Source organism: Phycodurus eques, chromosome 12 (assembly GCF_024500275.1).
Source record: "Phycodurus eques isolate BA_2022a chromosome 12, UOR_Pequ_1.1, whole genome shotgun sequence".
NCBI lineage: Eukaryota > Metazoa > Chordata > Actinopteri > Syngnathiformes > Syngnathidae > Phycodurus > Phycodurus eques.
In genome coordinates, this window is record NC_084536.1 from 9461686 (window position 1) to 9487339 (window position 25654).

The following is a 25654-nucleotide window of genomic DNA, read 5'->3' on the forward strand; positions in this document are numbered from 1 at the left end:
AGGTCATGTATTTGTCTGTCTACTCTGAGAGGAGGTGGGCTAGACCCAGTTTTGGTACTTTCGTGGACCGGTCTACCCCAGCACATTTAAAATGGGACGTCTGCATTGATATGGGCATCACCACATCCGGCTTCAATCCTGTCCAATCAAAGGGGGTTATGGCATACCCTTTAAAAAGTGGCGCAAACAATCTCGCATGGTGAACTCATATATGCAGAAAAAGTCTCAATGACCCATGTGAAGCTGAAGCATTCCACCTTAGCGGTATACCCTTATTAAATACAGAATGAGGTGGTGAAAATTTGCTGGCGACTTGAATGCGGACCTCATTGACCTAAATAATTTGGAATTGCTAAACTATCGTGACGTGACATGCAGTCGCCAAACACCGAAATAGGTGATCGGGTGATACAGTTCACTTGTCACATAGGTCTGGCTAGAATGGCATTATAGCAGAGAGTAACCAAATTTGAAGAGCATAATAGTAGGCAAATGAATTAGTGTCTGGGGAGAAAATAACACACTGCCTTTGACAGCCACACAGGACGCCATCTGAAACATCACTGCATACGTTACCGGAGAACAACGGCCAATAAGGTTAAAAGTATAGTATTATTAAAAAATATATTTATAAGATAACTTTTATCAGTCTCATAATGGGGAAATTTGCATCATTTTAGTAGCAATCGTGGATACAGGAAATAAAAATGGCATGTGAAGAGAAGAAGTACATTGCACAAAATAGATTATCCAATCCAAACAATCACCAATGGTATTTGTTTGTTTACAAAATAAAGTTTTAATTACTATTCATATTTGAGTAATCTGATTGAATAGACTTGCTTTTTTACTACGGTTGAATACAGAATAGGTAAAAGCGAATTAATCCATAGAGAGATTTTTGACGATGGCACATCGAAATCCCATATACAGAACCATGACAACTCTGTCCGCTAATACAAGGTTGATGCAATAAATACAGTACATTCAAAAAACAAACTGAAGCCACAATTAATGATTACGAGTAATCATTCATTGATTACTTATTGATTACGTAATAATTATTATGTTGTACAATTAACAAAATGAAGTTTTATTTTAACCCAATTACATCATATATTGCAGTAACTGTGCCGTGATCATGTTTTTGAAATTTGAAAAAAATATGGAAATCCAGACAAATTTGGATAAATAAATAGGGGATTCCTATGGCTTGGCAGCTCTGGCACCCTCACTCTTCATTTTTAAAACCCTTTTTTATTCCTGGCTTTCCTTTAGTGTTCCATTTATTTTTATTGTTTTGACTTTGTTATTGTTTGTAAATTATGTTATGTTCAATTAACTCATGTTTAATTTGTACTTGTTTCAGCTGTAGTTGTTTTTAAATGTGCTCTATAAATACAATTGAATGGCGTTTTTTTTTTGTTATGTTGTATTTACATTACCTACATGACACATTTTACTTGTGTTTGTGGAGTATTCTGTCACTATTTTATTCAACTGATCCATCCATCCATTTTGTAGCGTTATCCTGTTCAAGGTCGCGCGACAGGGTGAAAGGCGGACCACACCCTGGATTGGTCATGAGTCAATCAGAGGCAACATACCGAGACAGGCAACTATTCACATTCCAAATTCAATGAACCTAACATGCATGTTTTTGGACTATGGAAGGAAAACAGAGAAAACCCACACAAGCATGGGGAGAACATGCAAATTCCACGCAGGAGGGCCTGAGCAGAGATTGGAACCTTCACTCTGCGGGAGCTGTGAAACATTATGTAAGATTGAAAGTCAGGATGTTTTTTTTTTTTTTTAATGAGTCGGCGCGTGCACAGACATTTTTGGTGGCAGGTGCTCAGGCCAAAAAAGGGCACCCATTGCCAAAATTATTCATACAGAAAAAAAAAAAAAAAACAGTAGTAAGTGTTTAAATTATGAATTATATGAACACAATTATTATGAACACAAGCAACACAGTCAATCCATCCACCCATTTTCTTTACCACTTATCCTCATTAGGATCGCGGCCAGCTGGAGCCTATCCCAGCTATCTTCGGGCGGGAGGCGGGGTACACCCTGAACCGGTCGCCAGCCAATCACAGAGCAAATAGAAACAAACAACCATTCCTACTCACATTCACACCTATGGGCAATTTAGAGTCTTCACTCAACCAACCATGCATGTTTTTGGTATGTGGGAGGAAACCGGAGTGCTCGGAGAAAACCCACCCAGGCACGGGGGAAAAACATGCAAACGCCACACAGGCGGGATGGGATTTGAACCCCGGTTCCCAGAACTGTGAGGCAGATTTGCTAACCATTTGGTCACCGTGCCGGCCAACGCAGTCAATATTACCACTACTAACAAAGGAGATGTAGGGAGGCTACAGTGGATATAAAAACAAACCCCTGTTCAAAAGGCACGATTATGTGAATTACAAAAATGACGGAGATAAAAAATATAACTTTTTTAATAGTTTTTAAACTTTAATCCCACTATTAGTTAAGCGTTAACCTGTAAAACTCAATTAAAAAAATACATGTATATTAAAGGTACATATTTTACCAAACCAACTTTTTCTAGTATTTGGGATGTAATATTTTCTCTGTGGTGCCTCAGTAAACATGTGAAATATGAATTAAAATCCATTCCTTAGTTCCAGACGGTTGGAGGCCTGAAATCAGGTCATTTGAATTTCTCGAGCTTATCCACGTCAATAGCGAAGATCTCCGCCTACCTCTCCACTCCTGAGTCAGCGCTGTCAACGTAACAAACGTGTGCTCTCACAAGTGGGTCTTCTACACAGAGGCAACCAATCAGAGGAAAAGGGGCGGTCTTAGCCAAATATGGACAAAGCAGATACAAAACTGGGTCAAACAGAAGGAACTGTCAGAGGGACCTTTTCTGGACAGTAGTACGACAAAACCAAGGTGCTTTTTTAAAAAATGAAATTGGCACTTTTATACGAAGTCCATGTTAGAGAGTCACTCTATGGAGGTCTATATTGCCCAAATATGGGACCTTTAAAAAATAAACTGCAGCAAAAAGAGCACTTTTTTCATCCAGGGCGAAGAGGCAGGTGCTTGAGCATAGCTAGTGGCTATGTGTGCGTGATAACGAGGGAAAGTAAGTTCAATACATTTGAGCAAGCCTATTTTATTAAAAATGGATTGCTGTAATGCTTCGGTGCAGAAGGAAACGAATCGCCACGAAGGTAAGTTGCGTACATATTCATTTTCACCTATTACGCTGCTTCGTCAGCTCATCGTTTTATTTATTGCATCACTCATGCCTCTAAGACCTTTGAAAATGTGTTTGGGAAGATGATGTAACCACAATCATTTGCTTTTATGACATATTAACCATTTAATCAATGGAAATGGAATAAAATAGCTTCTTTTTTTTTTTTGGTTATTCAATTAATGTTTGAACAGAAATGGTGTGGACAGGTTTTGTCAGCCCAGGAGTGGAGTGGATTTAATGCTAGCTTATACAAAAGTTGAAAAAAATAAAAATAAAAATGCACCCTTGGAACATCCTGCAAGCTGTAAAAGGTTTGTAAAAGTTTATGTCCAGGGGAGACATCATAGACTGCCATGAAAAGTAATGTTGTGAAATCAATTAAAACTATTATTGTTGTGAATACACTCCTTACACACACAAAAGCACACTCACATTCACACAGCTTGTTGGCATGTCGTCAAAACATCTAACACTAACTGAGGTTTAGATGGATAGCCTGGAGATATTTTCACAGAGGGAGATGAGAGTGATGTTTCAATCATTCATCTTTGTGTAACCCTCCAACGGCTCGAGCAAAAGAATTAGCGCAAAAGCAAAACAGTGTGCGCATCATTGCAATTGTTTGCGCGGTAGAATTGGGCAAAACACCCAGAGAAAAATAAATAAAGGTTAAACGGCTCAATAATATTGATGATAAACATAACATATGGGTAGAGACAGAGCAAACACGTTGTGATAGTTTGTTTTGACTTCGGTGTGGTGAAACAGCAGTCATTCTAGCAGCAACAAAACTTAAGTGGAAGAAACAAGCTCAAAAGGTGAACAGAGGCAAATGTCAATAAGCAAGTTAAATACACTTTTTACTATCAAATAACAGCTAGTACAAGGTCTCCTGATAAGAAAATAATTCATACACTATTACATCCACATAAATTCACTGCCAGCTGTTTTCATACTCTCTTCTTTCACCAGAAAAATGTCCAATGTTTTCCTTTTCTTTAGTAATCAGCAAAAGAACATGGGTAGGTGTCTGACCAAAAAGTGGACAAAACAAGCTTTTTGTGAAAAGAACCATGTCAAGCAGAATAGCGATTTTTCAGCATACTAAATTAACGATTGAACATAATGTTGGGGTGCTATAGCTCTTTTTTTTATGTCAGAGAGGAAAGAAACGGTGTATGATTGTTTGGGTTCATGAGGCTTGCAAGGAGGGGTGTCACTCTCTGTCATGTTTGCATCATTTTAATCATGACACCCTAACTAACTGGTGCTTTTTCAGCATGTTAAATTAGTGATTGACCATTATTTTGTTGAGCTAGCTGTTGTTCATATTGTAGTGCAATGTTACAGTATATGACAGCAATATCAGGTATAATATCAGCTTGAACAAAACACTGCTTTCATTTTCTTGCGCTAAAAACTACATAAAATCAACTTGTTAATGAAATAAGGACCATTAAGACCTCATATTCCCTTTAAGTTTGTCCCTTCAATGTAGCTGTAGATCTCCATCCTTCCCTTTTCCCCAAGTGTAATCTGTTGCATCCATTCATTGCATTCTGAACTATAATGTACATTAAATGCAGGCATGAAATAGTTTCCCAGACAAGAAGATATAAGTCTTTGAAGGGTTATAATTTACCCTATCACTGGCGCTAATGTATTTTTTTGTTTTCCTTGAGTTTGTTGTCACACTTCTGTCGGGCCAATTATAAATTACTCGTGCACTCACTGTAGTAGCCACCCTGCACTATTTGCATATTTGTTGTTGACCAATACTGGCCACTCATGTGCCTGAGTAGCATCTGCACCATTTGCACAATCGACTGACTGAGTAGCATCAGCAACATTTGCACAATCGACCTTGTCCCAGATTATCGCACTACTAGTCACTTTAAAGCGCAAACCTGTACATTTCTTGAAGTCTCAGCGCCCTTTGCACAATGGTCATTGCACCAGACTACTGTTCCATTAGTCATTTCAAACTGCTCTAATTGCTAGAGGACTCAGCATCTTTGTTTGCACAATTGTCAAAAAATAAATACATTTACCATTACTAGAGTACTAGCAACCTCTTATTACTCAGTGACTGTTTTTTTTTTCTTCCAATGTCTTTATGTCTCAAAGGTATTCTCTGTCAATTGACTGTCTGTTGTCGTACTAGAGCGGTTCCAACTACCGGAGACAAATTCCTGTGTGCGTTTTTGACAGGTGGGTAGCCGACATGCGTTGTTTAATTCTTTGTTTTACGTGACAGTTTTCCAGTAAACTACAGCTGGGAGTGACGAATAAAATCTTATTATTTCGAGAATGTTTTGCTATCTGCCAAACTATTCACAGTATGACTGTGATTGCTGAAATGATGCGCACAATGCATGTTGGGTGCCTTAGTTCTTTTGCCTCTGTCATCGCAGGACCTTGCGATGTGACTATTGCGCATGGGCACATCGCGATGACGATGCTCAAACAATTCATCGTGCAGCCCTCATCATACACTTTCTACTACCTATCATGACACATACTGTTTATACCACACATATACATACTGTCAGGTGCCGATTGTCATCCGAATTCCAACGTGTTGGCATTTCTCTCCCTCATAATCAATGTGACTAGCCAAGATGAATTTCCTCATCTTTATCTTTCACTCAAAGTTGATGAATATAAATGTCTATGGCAGTAAATGAGTAAATGGGAAACATAAAATTTAATGTAAGCAATACTATGTAGTTTCAAAAGCAACCAATTGTGTGTATTGCTGACACAGCATTACTCCTTTACGATCATACGATACACATTTAAGGATTTACGAGTTCTTTCAGATATGTTAACAATTAAGTTATAAAGTCAGGTATAAATGGCTGTGGGCTATTACTGGGCAAGCTACTGCTGCACTGTATGAAAGCAGAACAGCCAAAAGTAGGTCTTCTATTTGGCAAGCACTAAGTCACGCTTGTATTCTTATCAAAGGGGGATGCGTATTGAAGTTTTATGAAGTGTTGACAAACTATTTAACGATGCTTATTTAAACGGTTTAGAATTTGATGAGCGTGCCTAGTCTGCATTACTTGAACGTTCTCCAAGGAGGAAGACTTGTTAGAATGTGAATCAGCGGCCCTTACAAGTAGATGCAGGTCATTGAGTGCTGCAAAACAAAAGAGCAATTTGGTCTTTCTTATAGACAGGCAGGAATGTGTGATTAATTGCCAGTCTGTCTTCTGCCGGTACATTCTTGTCCTGTCTTCCTGTCTTTTTGTTTTTTTTATTGCTAATAGGATAACAGCCAAGATTCAAAACCCTAATGATGGAATATTGATAAATGTTAAATGAGCATAGGACAATCATCATAGGACAACAAAAAACAGGTAAGTGCAAACTTCCAAGATGTCTGAGAGATGACGCCCGAATTGACTCATCTCTTGTGTTGGTAATGAATATTCCTTTCTCCTGTTGGTCTAGCACAGAAAATAAAGGCCATGCAGTGTCCCTCAATCATCTTTCTATGAACAGAATCACATGATAGGAAGAGCAACAAATCTTGGAGGGCCTACCTAGGGCAACCATATTGCAGACATCAAAGAGCTGCAGGAAGATGCTGGGAGATCTTAAGAGGAGATATTACTTGATCATTTCAAGCATGCCCAATTTGATGAAGAGTGGAAGCAGTCACTTGTGAACATGTCTACGCTCTGAGACAAGAGCTGCCCTTGTCTTCTAGACTGGTATTAGACAGGCATCTGACCTCCAGTTGGCACGAGACCGTCTAGTGAGGTCAGAGGTTTAAAACCCTAACAACCCCTGGGTGGAAAATTGGATATTGCATTATTACTATATAAGGTTCACTCACTAGGAAGTCCATCCATCCATCCAGCCAGCCGAACATCCAGTGGTCCTCCCAGTGTTGCAGAGTAACGAATTACACGTAATGACGTTGCGTTATTTAATTACAGAATTTACACAATGGTAATATGTCACATTACTCAGAAAAAGGGTAATTAAATTTGCTTTTGGAAAATTCTTTTTAAAAATAGCTGCAAAAGATCTGATATATGTATATGTTATATCTTTGTATATGTTTTTTAATTTCGACTTCCTCCTTCTAAAGCCAACACTTGTGATTGTCTCTCTCTAGTCATGTACCATTATGCTGTAGTCTCAAACATGACATGCTGGTAGTTTTTTACAAATAAGACCTTGAAGACTAGCAGTAGTCTTCAAGTGACAAATATCTCCCTCTTGAAGGAGGAGATATTTGTCCTGTTTGTTTGTTTTCTTTTGTACTGCATGTTTTAAACAAACTTCAGTTAATCAATCAAGCAACATCTTGTGTTGCAATCTATAAGTTTGTCTGGGATTTTGAAAAGGTTGCACCCATAATGTATAGGTAAATTTTGAACACATAAAAGAACATGGACTTTTTGCACACTTTTATCTTAAAAATTTATGGAATATTAATGGCATCACTTATCTGGGTTGTCATTTGAAGTGCGATAGTGCTATTGTCTAAATTGGACACCTTTGTCATGAGGTCAACATTGTATCATGTTTTCAATATGCTGTGCACATACAGTATACTGTAATGCAACAACAACAAAATTTACCATGTATTTACATTTCATCATGTTCTGCCATCTGTTTATTATTTGGGTAAAGAAAAAATACAGTATGTGGTTAATTTAAAAAAAAACATTTTTACCTACATTTTAGAGGAAACATCCAAGCATCCCGTTGACGCATTCACTCAAAATTAAGAAAGGTATTCAAAATGCAATCAAATGTAATTAGTTATATTACTTTGAGAATCAAATTGAAACAGTTACACTCCAATTACATTTTCAACAGGGTAAGTTGTAATTGTAACCAACTACATTTTGATTATATACTGTTCATGGTTGATGCCCACTGGGGATAAGAATTTTTAACCCACCCTGAGCTGTTTAAAAAAACAATAGTGTGTTCACGTTGAACATTCACCCATCTTTTCTTGCTTTACGCGTGAACTCCTGGGGCAATGCTAAGCGCTAAGCTAACTTGCTCCGCACGAGCTGCGGCTGACTACCGCGGCTAAACAATGTCCTAGCATGTCTTCCCCAAGTAACTAATCCTGGCCTTCATAAGCAACGTTTTTTGACGAGTATCATCACTAAAGGAGGTCAACAGTTAGCTAATCATGTGACACACCAAGCAAGAAGAGAGAAGGCAGAGAAGCTATGCTCAACGCTAAGCTAATTTGAAAAGTAGCGCAGCGAAACACCAGAATATGCGCTTACTGCATGTGGTACAGTACACTTTGAACAGAAGTCTGAACAGTGTGGAGAGAAACCAACTACGAACAGCAAATTGGCAGGTAAATTCAGTGTTTAGAGAGAAAATATTGGAACAGCTGCACAGTAGGCACACATGACAATAGTATGTTATATTATTTGTTATGGGAAAATATAACACATTTAGAAATACTTGCATTATTATTTTTTGCGGGCGCCACGGTGGACGACTGGTTAGAGCGTCAGCTTCACAGTTCTGAGGACCGGGATTCAATCCCCGGCCCCGCCTGTGTGGAGTTTGCATGTTCTCCCCGTGCCTGCGTGGGTTTTCTCCGGGCACTCCGGTTTCCTCCCACATCCCAAAAACATGCATACATTGGGGAATCTAAATTGCCCATAGGTGTGGATGTGAGTGCGAATGGTTGTTTGTTTGTATGTGTCCCGCGATTGGCTGGCAACCAGTTCAGGGTGTACCCCGCTCCTGCCCGGTGACAGCTGCGATAGGCTCCAGCACGCCCACAACCCTAGTGAGGAGAAGCGGCTCAGAAAATGGATGGATGGATGGATTATTTTTTGCACGATATTGCATATATCGTTACCGTGAAAGGATTCAATTCATTCAAAATTATCAAGTTATCACTCTGGCTTGATATACCAATTGCATTAAACCTGTTAACGGGGAAAGGTGTAGAATGAAAGAAACAAGTCACAAATTCCATGTATGTTTACTCACCTTGTTGCAGTATTTTGCCAAAGTACTTGTTGTGGCTCGTGCAGTTCCACCGGCGGTACCTGAACTGGTACTGACACTCCCTAATGCCCAGCCTGGCTCCTTTGGCCACCTCGCTGATGATTTCCGGCTGAGTCTGACAGAGCTCGGCATGCTTCCCCACCAGACGCTTTGCCTTCCTGCATATGCTGTTAGGATCCATCAACAGTGGACTGCCCACCGCCCTGGACAGGATCAAACAATATTAGTAAGTACAATAGGCGACGCCTGCAAATCATGCAGTAAATACTGTACATTGAATGGTGATTGCAAATTCAAGCCATTGGTAGAGTCCTGGTTCACATAGTTGACTTTCATGCAGTCGGTTAAAAGGTCACATTCAGAATTCTCCTGTGATTGACAGCCAGTCCAGGCTGAAGTGTACCTTTCACCCTTAATGAGCCAGATGGTTGAAAATGGATGGATGGCAGTGGAAGTCTCTTAACCCATTCAGTGCCGTGTACGTTTATATTTGTCATCCAAATGTTGACTGCCACCGACATAACTATTTATCAAGTACGTTTTTCAATGGGTAGGCGTGGAGGAGGGTCTCGCCCAGCTTGTCTGCAAAATTCAGGTTTGTAAAGCGCTGTCAAAATGAACGGATCCCTGTAGATGGCAGCGTTGCATCGCTTTGGATTTAAGACCGGCAGATTTTGAGATTAGGGGGTGAATTCCTCAAGTATTAGCCACCTGTCCCAGTCCCTCAGTGCCACCCCTGGTCATCATGGCAACGAAAGCCATACTTGCCATTAGCCTAGTAGTATATGAGACAGGGTGTCAAGTCGCTCGCTTGCATGAGAAGAGACCCCCCACAACCCCCCACCCCCTGCCCCCTTTTCAAATTGGCTTAATTCAGCAAGACAAGACATAGGGTAAGGTAGGGTAGGGTCGCTGTAATTCTTGAAAGCAATAATGACGCCTGAAAATTGGATTAAATTGTGTCAGGGAGAAAATGAACAATACTCTTTTAAAATTAGATTTTTGGTAAATCTTTGGCCAGTGTGCTCATGATCAGATCATAGCTTCTGTCTGCAAACTGACTGAATGAATGAATTGTTTAGTCTAACGTAGGGGTGGATCAATTATTGGCCGGGTCGAATCAATTATTGGCCGGGCCGATTATTGGCATTTTGACGCATATCGGCATCTGCCTTTTCTTTTTTTTTTTTTTTTTTCGTTTTATCTGACGGCCGATAAGAGAACAATTTAAAACTGTGTTAACTTCAGGGAAATATTTATTTATTTATTAAAATTCTCAGTTAACTTAACAAGGGCTGCTGCTGACCCTGGGAATACTCTGCACTTTTTGTTTTCGTTTGAACATGACAACAACGTGAACGATGAGCATGACGGTTATACTGAAATTTTGGAAAATGTTATCTACTGAATGTTATTTATTTGTTGAAGTTTTCATTTAACTTCATAAGATATGCGGCTGAGCCTGGGAGCTCCCTGCACTTTTTGTGAGAATTTTAAAACAACTTTGGATATTGTCTTCGATTAAAAAATACTACTAATAATAATAACATATGGCAAGTCTGAAGAGCTGTTTAATAAACATATGCTTAAAGGCATTTAAAAAAAATTTTGGACTCTGTATTATTCAAACTTTTGATGCTAATATCCTCTACTCTAAGTCTCGTGTTTATTTCAAATGCCTGCATCATCAGTCATCACCTCTCTCTCAGTCTACCTCGACTTTGACTTTGCATCCGAGCAGATGGGATCCATATCAGCAAATATGGGCGTGGAAAACCAAATGTAAGCCAAAAAAACGATTTTCACACACTTGCGCCTCGTATCTGTTCATCGCCGACACCTGAAATCATTCATCGGCTTCTTGAGTTTGTTTGCAGAAAGTAGAACAAACACTCTCGCTGGGAGGACTGATAACAAGAAAGACGCACATCTGGACACCTTTAACTCTCAACAAAGACACAAAAAAAACAACCTGACTATATTTATAAGTGATCTCTCTGAGTTGTTAAAAGTGAGTACGTGTGAGTATTGAAAAAAAAATAAATGTGAGCGCATGTGTAAATTAGCAGGTGCTAGAACAGTACTTAGCAACACTAACTCCCACTCAACAACCACTTATTATCTACACGCTGTCATCAGGATGGGCCTGTGTCTGTGTGTGTTTACACATGTTTGTGTTTGTGTGTTTTTGTGTGCGTGTTTGTGTGTGAGAGAGTGAGTGAGAGAGAGAGAGAGAGAGAGGGAGAGAGAGACAGGCAGGGAGAGAGAGAGCATTAAAGAGAGAGCGTGAATGAGATAGTGTATCAAAAAAATCAGAAGTCCACACATGTAAGAGTCTTCGTGTCTCCGTGTGTGTGTGTGTGTGTGTGTGTGTGTGTACATGCTATGTAGTGAGCTCAGTCAGCAGTTCACAAAAGCTCGTTTTACAGCAGGAGGCAAAGAGCAGTAAACGTACTCAAGTGTTACTTCTGGGTCCACGATGGAACAGTAGCAAGGGTTGAGGAATTTTGTGAAAAAACATGAAAGGGCCATGGATGAAAAAAAATTCTATGTGTGAAAGATTGTGAAATAGAATGCTCCAATAAACATAGTCAAAGGGGAAACACTAGCAGCACATTTTGGAGAATATTACATAATTCATGGATTCAACATGAAAAATAAAATTTTCTATAGCGCTTGTCCTTATTATGTTACATGAGTACATTGGGTGGCGTTCCAACACATTCATTAAGCACCCGTATGTGTGAATTCTCTTAAACTATTCTGGCAATTCCCAATGAGTGAGTTTAAATGTTTTTGTTTTGTTTTGTTTTTTTAGACAGAACAGCGAATATGAAAATGGAGTGAGCTAAGGTGAAAGAGTTCATTGGCGGAGATATTTCCAAAAAAAGGGTGTATCAGTCAGATCGTGACATGACTGTGGGCCAAGCATTCTTGCCTTTGTTTGGAGACGGGTACACTACATCAAGGTTTGTGTCCCTGCAAGGTGTGACTAGTGTAGACTCATAAAAGATTTGAGAAAATCAGTTGTCTTAACCTGTTGTTACAGAGGATATAAAAAGTCGACACATCACTCTTTTTGAGATGTAAAAAAAAAAATAAAAAAAATAGTATTGACAGTATAAAATAACTAATTAAATAATAATCAATATAATGCCTATTCTAGTGTAGGAATATCAAAGGCAGATGGCACTTCATTTGTTTGCATTGAGGTGTGCAGGTCACATTGATGGCGGATTTTTGGGGAAATGATCTATTTTACTTGCCCTGCGATTGACTGGCGACCGGTTCAGGGTGTACCCCGCCTCCCGCCCGCAGATAGCTGGGATAGGCGCCAGCACGCCCGCGGCCCTCGTGAGGAGAAGCGGTAAAGAACATGGATGGATCTATCTCACTCTCATCCCCAAAAATGGCCATTTGAACAGGGGTGTGTAGACTTTTTATACCCAATGTACACTCTATTGACAAAAGGTGGTGTCCACCAGCGGGTTCGGGGATTTCCGCCACGACAGGCACCGACCACCTTACGGCCACAGCTCCGGTCGGCCGCCTCAGCAATGGAGGCGCGGAACATGTTCCACTCGGACTCGATGTCCCCCGCCTCCCACGGAACATGAGCAAATTTCTGTCGGAGGTGGGAGTTGAAACTCCTTTTGACAGGGGATTCTGCCAGACGTTCCCAGCAGACCCTCACAATACGTTTGGGCCTGCCAGGTCGGACCGGCATCTTCCCCCAACATCGGAGCCAACTCACCACCCGGTGGTGATCAGTTGACAGCTCCGCCCCTCTCTTCACCCGAGTCTCCAAGACATGCGGCCGCAAGTCTGATGACACGACCACAAAGTCGATCATTGAACGGCGACCTAGGGTGTCCTGGTGCCAAGTGCACGTGTGGACACCCTTAGGTTGAACATGGTGTTCGTTATGGACAATCCGTGGTGAGCACAGAAGTCCAATAACAGAACACAGCTCGGGTTCTGACCGGGGCGGGCGTTCCTCCCAATCCCGCCCTTCCAGGTCTCACTGTCATTGCCCACGTGAGCATTGAAGTCCCCCATCAGAACGATGGAGTCCCCAGTGGGAGCGCTCTCCAGCACCCCCTCCAAAGACTCCAAAAAGGGTGGGTATTCTGAACTGCTGTTTGGTGCACAGGCACAAATAACAGCCAGGACCCGTCCCCCCACCCGAAGGCGGAGGGAGGCTACCCTCTCATCCTCTGAGGTGATCCCCAACGTATAGGCGCCGAGCCGGGGGGCAATAAGTATACCCACACCTGCTCGGCACCTCTCACTGTGGGCAATTCCAGAGCGGAAGAGAGTCCAACCCCTCTCGAGAGGACTGGTACCAGAGCCCAAGCTGTGCGTGGAGGCGAGTCCGACTACATCTAGTCCCAACTTCTCGACCTCACACACCAGCTCGGGCTCCTTCCGTGCCAGAGAGGTGGCATTCCACATCCCCAGAGCCAGCTTCTGGAGCCAGGGATTGGATCACCAAGGTCCCCGCCTTCGGCCACCGCCCAGCTCGCACTGCACCCGAACTCTATGGCTCTTCTCACAGGTGGTGAGCCCATAAGAAGGGGACCCACGTTACCCTGTAAGGCTGTGCCTGGCCGGGTCCCATGGGTGCAGGCCACCAGCCGCTCGCCTTCGAGCCCCACCTCCAGGCCTGGCTCCAGAGGGGGGCCCCGGTGACCCGCGTCCGGGCAAGGGAAAACCAAGTCCATCGTACTTTTCATATAATTTGATCAATGACAGTAAAGACATGGCCCACTGAATTTCCTTTTGAGAAACAATTCATTTTACTGATATGAGTATTTGAATTATTGGCCGTTGATATCCATCAAAAGGTCCTCATTGTTTATAATGACTTTTAATGTCAACTGTCTTTACCGATAGTTGTCCCAAATGAACTGAATGATTTGCAACAAGTTTTGTGAAGATCCTAATTACATTTTTGGATATACAGGATTTTGTCATACTGCTTAATATGCCTTATATACAGTATGCACAACATACACAAATTAATTTTTTTTCTTCTTTTTCCTATTTTTTTTTGGTTCTTTACATTCGTTGTTGCAACACACCAGAAGGATCTGTGATCCGAAGTGCCAGGATGAGGCAGTCCTTTTACATTCAGACAAGACCGCAAAATAAATGGTCTTATTTCTGAGATATGAATGAATATATACAGTATGAATTTGTCAGTGTCGGAACTCCAGTATTGCATGTATTTACCGTTACTATGATTGCATAAAAACAAGAACGTAATAGGTTTCATGAATAGTTAGGCTCATTTATGCACTTGTTTCTGCAGAGTTTGAGGGGCAACGTAAATTTTGCAACCTGCACGATTTTTATGAAGCTCTTTGTGTCTTGCCTGTTATGCAAGTTTGTCTTTACCGTTATAAAAAGAAGTGTATTTCAATGGGCCACCACCATTTGCTCTGTCAATAAAGATTGCTTTTACTATGAATGGGTAACATTTTAAAACATCAATAACTTTGAAACTAGGACTTCAAATATAGTTGTTAAAGCATGGGAGACATTTAGTTATATAAAACCAAGTCAGCATAAAAACAACAGCTAAATTAGTTTTTTAGTATCTCTACTGTTATCGATCAAATTATATGAAAATGAAAGGAATCAAACACAATTATCATTTGTTGCAATAATTAACAGACCACTCATAAATACATGCAGCATGTGCACAGAATCTTGTATATGCAAGCAGTACATTTGCCCATTTGCTTCTAACAGGTGAAGCCCCCCAGGTGACCCCCCCCCCCCCCTCCACACACACACACATGCAGTTAAAAGCTTGCAGTCACTTGTTAGAAGCCTCTCAGGTCCTGAGCATACAAAGTGCCAGTGTGCCTCAGGGTGTCATTCATGACATCCCTTCCTACGCGGACAATGAAACAACTGAGAGGAATTTACAGGAGCTGAAATTAGGGGAAAAGGGCTTAAAAGTAAAAGCTGTCCCACATGAATGCTTTGTCAGTTTGACATCAAAAAAAGGAGTAGAAAACAAAACAAAAACAAAAAACGCACAGATAAAGCCTTGACAAGCAAGATTTCAAATACTGCTCTCATGCAACATTTTTGGAATGTCCTTTGAAAGTTTTTATGATTTGCACCGCTTGCTCATATTGAAGAGATGTTATCCACTCATATATTGCTTGAAGTGCAAACAAAATATCAACTTCAAATGACTATATGACGATTAAATGGCTTATTCATTGGTTGTCCAGCTGCGTGTTAGGCACACAAGATTGTGTGCAAAGTGACCTCAGGTTTCATTGAGGATCTGAAGGTGCTGTACTATATGGAGCCCCTCTCTCATTTTTTTTTTTTTTTTTTTTTTTTTTTTTTTTCCATCCCTGCCTAATCCCTCAAGTATGCTGGAGATGAAGACAGTCACGACAGGCGCAAGTCTGACACACCACAGTGAGGCCGAACATGAGAGAAAGAGAGAGCACATTGAGAGACGGCCGGGGGGGCTCCACGTGCGATAAAAGTGGCAGCGACATTCAACAAAGACAATAAAGCACAATACAAAGGATTATTATTTTTATTTAAAAAAGTAGTTTTGTGTTCAATTCTCAGACAGAGACGGATAGAGAGCAACTTGCTAAGATCCTTGTGTGAGATGTGTGGCTCCCTGCAGTGGTTAGCATATCCACCACACACTCTTTGTTAAATCGTGCTGCTTTTGTACCTCAGAAGTGTTTCGAATGCAAGCAATTTAAAGAACAGAAATAAAAAAAACATCAACAGCAGGAAGTAAGCGCCACATATAAAAAGACATTGCGTTGGTTTGCTCCTAAGTGCTTGGCACAATTGCACATGCCAAGGCACTGACAGCCCAAAGATAAATGGGATGCACTTAGACTGTGCCTTCATTCAGCAAGGAGCTCAGACTCCAAGCTGCCATGGAAGGCAACCGGCCATCAGCATTTATTTTTTTTTCGTAAGGATGTCTGGCTAGTTTTTTGAGTTGTAACTTAAAACAACGACAAAGTGTTTTAGCACATGAATGGTAAGAATACCAAAAGATATTCAGTAAATGAATTGAGGATTACAACGCAAGTTAAGGCTTCACAACTTATTTTAGCAATCCTCCATTACAGTCTCCATGCAAATGCGAAATCTGAAAACATCTCATTGGACACGCAAGAGGTGCTAGCATCATGCAACAACACATCGTTGCCACATCAGTGGTTTTGTGTTTGATCACATTTGTAATTTATTTTTTCATGATCATTACTATTCCTGTATTCTATTACTATTGCAGTTCAGTTGTTGAGCTCAATATTACGGAATGGAGAGAAACAACCGCTCACCAAATGTGTTGGCGCTAGGATTAGTAGCAAAATCACAAAGAAAAGGAAAGTGAGTGTCAGAGTCACAAAAGGTTGTTGCACACTTAAAGTAAGCAATAATAAAGTACTTAAAATAAATACACCAGTTGCGGTGCAAATGGACTAAGCTCCTGTTTTTATTCAGTAATGTACTTATACTGTATGTGTATCATTTAGCTGTCAAGAGGGAATTCTCAACTGCTTACTGCATGGAACATCATTGTCAAGTTTCCAAGAGGATGGAGTACACGAGCCAATAACTGACAGCATTACAATATCGATGCAGTAATCACATCTGTGGTCAAGCGTGAGCTGTCTTTACTCAACTCAACATTTTTACAGAGCACTTTAAAACAATCATAGCGGCACACAAAGTACATTATATAAGAATAAAACATATGAAAACAGTTAAACATGGGGCAAATTGAGTTATATTGTTTTTTTCAACAACAAAACCTTTCCGCCGTTCAATATAACTGACGCTAGGATGATGTGATTGACTGGCCAACAAAATCATCGGGGTGGCCGTGGCCCTGATGGCGGGGAATAAATATGCTCCCCGTCCCACAACGGACTGCCTCCAAGTTGTGTTACGCCCTATTAAGTACTGTGAAGTTGAGCTCTGTGCACCCAATTTTACTTTGACCATCTAAGTTTCTGATCTGCACCATGACTTCCACAAAAAATGTTTTGACAATTTCAACCTCTTGCTGGGCACCCATAGCAATCGCCGACTGTCACATTCACCCAGCGCTTACGGCCATCCCATTTTGTCCACTTGGGCCTGAAACTGGGCTGGCGTAGCCATCAGTAACACAGTGTAAATGTACAGTGTGCTCACATGCATATATATTCTTTATCCTCAGGGAAGAACAACAAAAATTTGGCATGATACATTGCCATGAATGTGAGTATGAATGCTTATTAATCTTAATTAGTCCGAAGTGCCCCAGCGCTTTTGGCAATAGCCTGTTGACGATCAGTGTGTTGAAAGTTAGGCGGTAATCATGGACTTAATTTTCTTCACGCATCTGCATATGGCTCTGACTTGGCCACCTGGGGTCAGTATAATACAGACATACAGATATACATGAAGGAGGGGGTAACAATTGCGCACTAAGCTGCAGTACTATGAGTCGTAAGGAGAATGTTGTATGCCTGTGAGTAATGTATCATTTTTCCATGTGTTGCTCCACTGTGTTCAAATAAACGCTGATGATATTCGTCAGCCCATCTACAGTGTTTCGGACTTATAGCAAAGTGAAATACACAAAGTGTAATTGTCTTTGTTGTATGTTTAGTTTAACAGTAAACGTCAAGCGGAGGTTGCAATAAACAGCTTCAAACCTGTTTTTTTTTTGTCAAGAATTGTTTACTATCTGCCAAACGTTTACTTGTTGTTAAATGAATTGAGTTAACTGCCACCACACAGCGCTCGTATCTCGATTATTTATTTATTTTGCTCACAAGTCAAAGCAAAAAATCGAATGACAGTTCAAGTCTTGAAAAAGTCGGGTCGTTCGTATCTCAAGGCGCCACTGTACTGTAGCCTATATATTTTATTGTGTGTGTCCAAATTTAACATTTTATCTAAGTGCAAAGACATTTATCCTCATTTCTGACTTAAGGGCTCTAAACTGATGACTCATGGAACAGTTTGGGCAGCAAAGTGTTCCATGAGTTTAAAAAACAAAAAAAAATACATTTGTGATGGGCCCACTGTTGTATTCTGTCAAAGCTGATTCATTTGTCAAAATGGAAGCAAAACCAGAGCCCAGTTCTGCTCCTTCTAATTAGAAGACCGTTCAGACTCGTAGCTTCTGCAAGGCATCAGAACCTAAAACCCAACAGGCCAGTGTTAAGCTTGTATTCACTGACCACTGTTGACGTTTCTGATTTGCTTTCGCCAACCAAAAATGTCAGACTGTTTTTGCACTTCTATCAAACTTTGTCAACATTCTTGGATCCTTCTCTGGCATGAGGACATATTAAAGATGATAAAAAAGGGCATGCCTCTCGACAAGCACAGACACAAACACACACAGTCATGCATCACAATTCAGTTTAACACCTGATGCCAAACCCACATCGTCATTTCATCTTTATCTGTGCCCACTCTCTGCTTCTGATTAGACATCAAGCTATCAGACCGTGGACGAGATAAGATCTGCTACACTGAAGTCTCTTCTGAATACTAGGTGTGTGTGTGTGTGTGTGTGTGTGCGTGTGTATACATGTGTGTGCATGCATAGGTTTGTGTGATTACAAAGGACACACACATAAACACGGAGACACAAGAGAGGTCTTACATACAGGTTTGTGTGACCACCTGTGGGCCGATGGCACACTCCATGCCAACTGTACGCCATATCGTGACACACGTACGCACGCGCACACACTTAGTCCCTGTAAAGTGAACATAAGTCTTCTAAAGCTGACAAACAACAGAGAAGAGTTGTTAACAACCATGCCAAAAATGAATGATTTAAAAAAAAAAAAAATCGGCATTTAAATAAAATGAAGTTTTCAAATCTTAAAAAAATTGAGGCGTTGTCTCCACTCTCAAACGCTGTGGGCTTGTCTGCTGAATGCGCTGAAACTATGCCCGCTCAGCTATCAACTGTCAATCAAATACCACTCCGCTACGCCCTGGAAAAATGGATGCCACTTCGTCTAGCGCCTTTCTTTTGTCTACACTAGTGCTGGGCGATTATATGATCTTGATTACTGATCGCGATAAATTTCCCGTCGATCAAGGTGATCCGCAGTGTGTGTATTTCATCGATCAAAAATTTTAAATGTTTAAATTTTAAAAACAATGTTTTATAAAATTGTGATAATAATCTAGATCTGAAGACATACAATTGAAATATATATATCAATATATATTGCCAGCTTGCCCAGCCCTAACCTACACGTAACTAAATCTATCCGCTTAAAGCACAGGTACCAAACTCAAGGCCCGGGGTCCACACCCGGCCCACTACATCCTTTTTTGTGGCCCACGAAAGCAAATCATTTACATCAACTTCCATGATTCTTGCTAGACTTTGTACCAAAATTTCCAATCATCAGATGTAATAAATAATGCTGTTGAGATATTGAAGACCCCTTATCAAAGTAACTTGAACAATAGTTGAACAAAGTATTATCCTTGACTACTGATTTCGAAACTAGTTATCCATCAATTCGTTGTGTATATGTAATACTATGATGAGGCAATGAAACAATTGTATGGTCTCGCAGTCATAAACGGCTGGCTGAGGGAAACTGTACCACTGACGTGGCCCGTAACAAAAACGTGTTTGACAACCCTGGCTTTAAGCCTCTGGTGGCTTGAAGCGACCGGCGACACCGAGGCAACGAGGCCATGACAGTGAAAAGCCCCAGAACACGCAATGGCTGTCACAACAGACTTATTATTATTTTTTTTTTATCAAATTATGTTTTACCCCTCCTTGCTCTTTTGTTTTTCGCTGCGTGATGTGCGCACACTCACGACAGACAACGAGGCGCTCCAAAGCCTAAAGATCTAAGCTCCAAAGGGAAGATGCATTTTCTGGGTGTCGGCGTAGCTAGTTAGCTAACTGCACGTGACAGATGCGACAGATAACCACTGATGTGAACGAAGGCGCTTAAGTATAGTAGGGCAGGGGCGACTCATGCTGGACCCCAAAGTGCGTCAGGTGGCGTTTAAAAAAACGATTGCTCTTTACAACTGAGTACTACCTAGTTCTCAGCCTTTACACACATTTTCAGCAATCTTCAAACACGTATAATGCACTTAGAAACAAATCCACGGCAAGTTGGCCCGCCGAAGCACGGCGGTCCAAAGTAGTAGATGAGAGCAAAGGCATTCCTCTGTCCTGCGAGCTGTGCTGTCTGCTCTCAAGCCAAATGATTAGGGTGCTGTAATCAGCAAGAGGCTCTGCAAGGACAGCTATCTCCCAGCATTTCATCCCTCTTACAGTCTCTCTCCCTGCTTAGTGTATCTACGCGAGAAGTATTTTCCTACGAGCGAGCGAGGCAAGACAAAGACAGACTTGAGAGGGGAGTGAGCGAGAGAACTGCCGCAAGAAGTGTATGAAGGCTCATCCAGCAGTTTTCAACAGAGAACGTCATTGTCCCAGGGATGCACAGGTGTGCTTTCACCCTCACTGCACCTCACTGCCGTCTGCAGGAGACAAGTGAAAGAAGATGACAATATATGTCAGTGGGGATGAAAGGAAGTAGATGGGATTGGTGTTGATTCCTCGAATCAGTAACGGCTTCATTTAAAATGAACGATGTCTCGTATATGCGCATTGAAGAGAAGGTTGATATTCGGAGTGGGAATCTCTCAGTGCCTCACCATTCGTTTATTCTCTTCATTAGCTGCTTTTCTTAAACAGTGGTGCCTTGACTTACGAATTTAATTCACTCCACTTGTGTCGATTTATCGAAACCGCAAGCAACAGACTTCAGATTTAATGGTTCCAGTTCCAGAATTGGCTGCTCTTGTATACTGGCGCAATCACCAGACACAGACTGGTACCCGTATTTCCGGGTTATGCTGCTGTCGTCACACAAATGAAAACTACACCCGGCTAACCGATGTGCCTACAAGGCGGCCGTGTTGGCAGGGGCAACGTTCGCAATGAAGCAATATAAACAATACATATTTGATGTCATTTCTAATTCATTTTACACATAATTTGGTCATAAATGAATAGGATATATGCACAACAGACTTCCGGATTGGGCAAAACAGGTCAAAGCACTTCCTTCTGCCTCGAGTAAATGGCGCAACTCTTATTGCAGGACAAAGCACCGATATATGAACATTAATGTCTACAGTGTCTTTTGTTTTGCACAAGATGTCTTCAATAGCTACCAAAAATGACAATAGGTGGTGTTTAGGCTTTGTTCATGTTTACAAATAGCATTTCATATTTGCATAAATAAATGATATACATGCATGACACCGGTCATGATGAAAGCACAATTTTAACAATTAAGTTGGGCTTCAAACAAACGTCATCAAACTGTAGTTATATGAGGAGAGATTTGTCTCAAAATTATTTACACAAATATATCCGCAATTTTACACATTTTTCGGATCCACAAATACTCCATATCCACAATTTGCACTTGTTTTTCAGATTCATAAATTTAGCCGCTATTTACACGCACTTTTTAATGTCGTCTGTGCATTTATCATGACTTAACATTTGTAAACGGTCAATTCTTCTTGTGAATTGTTGAAGGTGCGTTTGTGGATCAGGGGCACGGGCATTTATTTTTTAAAGACAAACGTATCGCAGTTTTCATATTCACACACAAAAATTGAGAATATTCATACGAGTGGGAAGGCCCGTCCCTCCATCCGCTAGGTGGCAGTGTTGCTGTCTCCGTTGATGACTGCAAGTCATTTTCATGGGAATCCAACAGCTTAAGGTCCGACCATGCTGAAATCCCCGATAAACCGACCATGGCTGAACAAGGTGGACAACCCTGCAGCGGCCCCGTCATTAGTAAGTCAAATTTTATTATCACAGTGTTTGAATAATTTTTCATGTTGATGCGGCGGCCTTGCCGGAAGACAGTGGCTAGCTCTCAATCATCTATTTTATAGTCTATGATCAGCAACACTGCCGCCGCCACACGTGTATTCTCAACTTGTGTGTGTGAATATCTTGAAAACTGCGGTACGGTTGTCTCAAACATAAATGCGTGTGCACAAACGCACTTTCAACAATTCACAAGCAGAATTGAATAGTTAGAAATGATAAGTTGATGATAAATGCACACACAACATTAAAAAAACGTGTAAATCGTGGATATATTTGTGAATCTGAAAAACGTCTAAATCACGGTTATATTTGTGTAAATGATTTGGAGACAAATCTCTCCCCAATTAGTTATGCTCGTAACTGCAGCATGCACAGGAAGTGCGCTAAGCATTTTTCCGGGTTTGGTAACGTCACGTTCCACAAATAGTGGATTGAGTCAAATAAAACTAACTGAGGAGCCACTTCGGAGATGAAAGTGCCGGCTATTTTTGGGAAGCAGAGCCTAAAGAAGCAACTCTTAAAAACTGTAATTCCCCTCACTGATCCTTGGAGTCCAAAACATAAAATGTTAAAGATAACATCGAGAACTGAAAAAAGAAACAGAAAAAAAAAACGTAATGAGACAAGACAAATCTTGGCATAAACTGATCTCTCTCGCTCCGTTGCCCTCAGGTTTGGCTTTGTGAGTGTGTGTGTGTATATATATATATATATATATATATATATATATATATATGCATATACTCTTTCACAAGTGTATTATGATGAATATGATGACGATGATTAAAAAAAAAAAAAAGGAATGAATTGGACATATCGCCAAAAGCGGTACACGCCGAAGGTAAGTACAACTGTTATTACTTTGTGTTCAGATGGCAATTAAGCATGTTGAACTGTTACTTCAAACTAGGGATCACCATATTATCAAGTGTGCCACATGGGCAGCAATCAGTCGGAACAGCCTACATCCGCACAGATCTTTGGAATGACACAACTGCTCCAGGTAACATGAATTTGCTCAATATGAAACCGGAATAGAGGAGCTCAGACAATTCTGAAAAATTCTCCCACCCCTCAATTTGCAACATCAACATACAATCTAGCCAATTTCGCACTACTTCAGCTGTGTTTACATGCTGGACTCAACTGATTGTCTGGCGACATACATTTCTCAACAACAACAACCAGTAAGCAGGGGAGAGGGGTAACAACAGTTGTTGTACAAATAATGTTCTTGAAGTGGAAGAGCATCCAAAATGTATATAAGTAAAATGTATGGCGCATTTAAACAAGGAACTCTTCAATGGACAACTGGTCCATCCATCCATTTTCTACATTTTCTCATTCGAATAACGGGTGATCCTGGACAGGTCACCAGCCAGTCACTGAGCACATATAGACAAAAAAATTATAATTCACACTCACACCTATGGACATTATTCTTCAATGAACCAAACATGCCTATTTTTGGAATGTGGGAGGAAGCCAGGGAACCTTAAGAAAACATGCAAACTCCTCACAGCAGAGATTCAAACCCCAAACCTCACAAATGTGAGGCAGTTGTGTTAACCACTAGCGCTGCCCCAACCTGCAGGTGTGCTCGAACAAGATACCAATTACTGATCAAATTTTCCCATGATGTGTACTCAAATGTTTGATTGAGCCAGGAAGCAAAAATATTTCTGAATCCATTATTTCGTAAAAGTTCAAAATCAGAACAAAGAAAAGGTTGAACAGCCATATGGAACAGATTTGGTCCTACTTCTTCTGTATAGTAACTCATTATTGTTCGTCAACCGGAATCCAACCGTTTACTGCCACCGACATATATATTAGTCAAGTATGTTTTTCCACGGGTATGCTTCGAAGAGGGTGATGGCCCAGCTTTTCTGTGAAATTCAGGTTTGTAAACCACTGTAATGACTAACAGATCCCTGTAGAGGGCGGCTTTGCATAGCTTTGGCTTAAGATCAGCACAGCTTTTGAGTAAAAGAAAAAGATTAGGAGTGAACCTCGGCTTTTCACGTCAATTACGAGGGTTAAGAATGCCAACACGTTGGATGGCGGACAGGTTTAGGCACCTCACACTCCAACTGAGTATGCGTATTTATATGATATAAACAGAGTATGTGTCACGATAGGTTGTAGAAAGTGTGTGTCGCAACTGTGAGAACAAGTGTAGGTGTAGAAAATGTAAAAAATAAAAATAAAAATCCACAGAGGTTCAACTCGCACCATGCGGTGAGTCAGCACGGCTCATGGTGCATTTTTTGGTAGTTTTATATCTGTAAATAAATGATTATTTAGCCATCAAAAGCCGTTTCTCAGTTTTGTTTTTGTTTTTTGGATAGTTTGATGTGTCACAAAAGCATAAAATATTCACATCAAAGCCAACACCCTGCTTGACATGTTTCTTTTCACAAAAAGCTTGTTTTCACTGTTTTCTTTTCTTTTCTGTGAAAAACTGTTTGAGATGAAACCAACCCATGTTCTATTGATGATTACAAAAGAACAGAAGAAGCCAGGATCAAGCTTTTTTCCCTTTGAAAGAAGAAAGTGTACTCTTGCTTTCAGTTAGTTTGGTGCTTACGTTGTCACAGAACACACTTGAAATATCAGTCAAAATGCTTGGAAAAAAGCTGGCAATATGGGGAACTGGCTGCTTTGGCAGTGAATGAGTTAATATCAGACAAAATACAAAGACTGCATGGCCAGTAAATGCGATAAAGACACCTCGGTCCGCTCCCTCGCTTTTCCAAATGTGCCGCATCAGCACATGTAACAGATTCCATTTGGGCAGGCAACTCTCTCGTCAACATTGTTGTGACTTCCCGGCGAGTCGATTACAACTCGTTCTCATCACTCTCCAATTTGGTGATGGGAAAATCCATTCTAAGGAGTGCGAGTTCGCTATCACTCGTGACAGGACGGAACATGAGTGCCAGGCCATACAAAGAACCTCAGCGCACTCGCGCTCGGACTCGCACGGCCTCTTTGGACACCACAGCCCACGCTGACCTTGACCGACATGGTCAAGTGGGAGGATTTGCTGGAAACAAATCCTACAAGATTGTGTGTGTGTGTGTGTGTGTGTGTGTGTCTGTCTGTGTGTCTCAGTGTAAACCAGAAATGAAGACAAACTAGATGTTAGGGAGGAAAGCAAAGTGATGGACAGAAAATATGTTATCTGTGTATCTGCATGCTCTGTCTGTCTGTCCGTCTGTCACACACCTTGCCGAGTTGAGCCTGCACGGATTGTTTTATGATGACATATCCACTGCGCCCTGAAGGGCCACCTGACATTCCTACCTCTGACCCCCAAACACACACACACACACACACACACACACACAACTGCAAGCAATGAGAAGACCGCTATCACCGCCCTGCTTCTTTCTTTCTTATTTCCTTTTCTGCAAACACTCGTGGAATTAACCTTCACTTTAAATGGGCAGATTTTGGATACAGCAGATGGAAGG

General features: G+C 41.0%; 1 protein-coding gene across 1 annotated transcript in view; it reads right to left on the bottom strand.

Annotated features, from left to right (window-relative positions):
* The window catches only part of wnt6b (wingless-type MMTV integration site family, member 6b), a 43862-nt gene that overhangs the window by 16643 nt on the left and 1565 nt on the right, over positions 1 to 25654 (bottom strand). The window contains exon 2 of the mRNA XM_061691698.1: positions 9245 to 9465. Coding sequence (XP_061547682.1) covers positions 9245 to 9465 — 221 coding nt within the window. The remainder of the gene's footprint in view (positions 1 to 9244; positions 9466 to 25654) is intronic.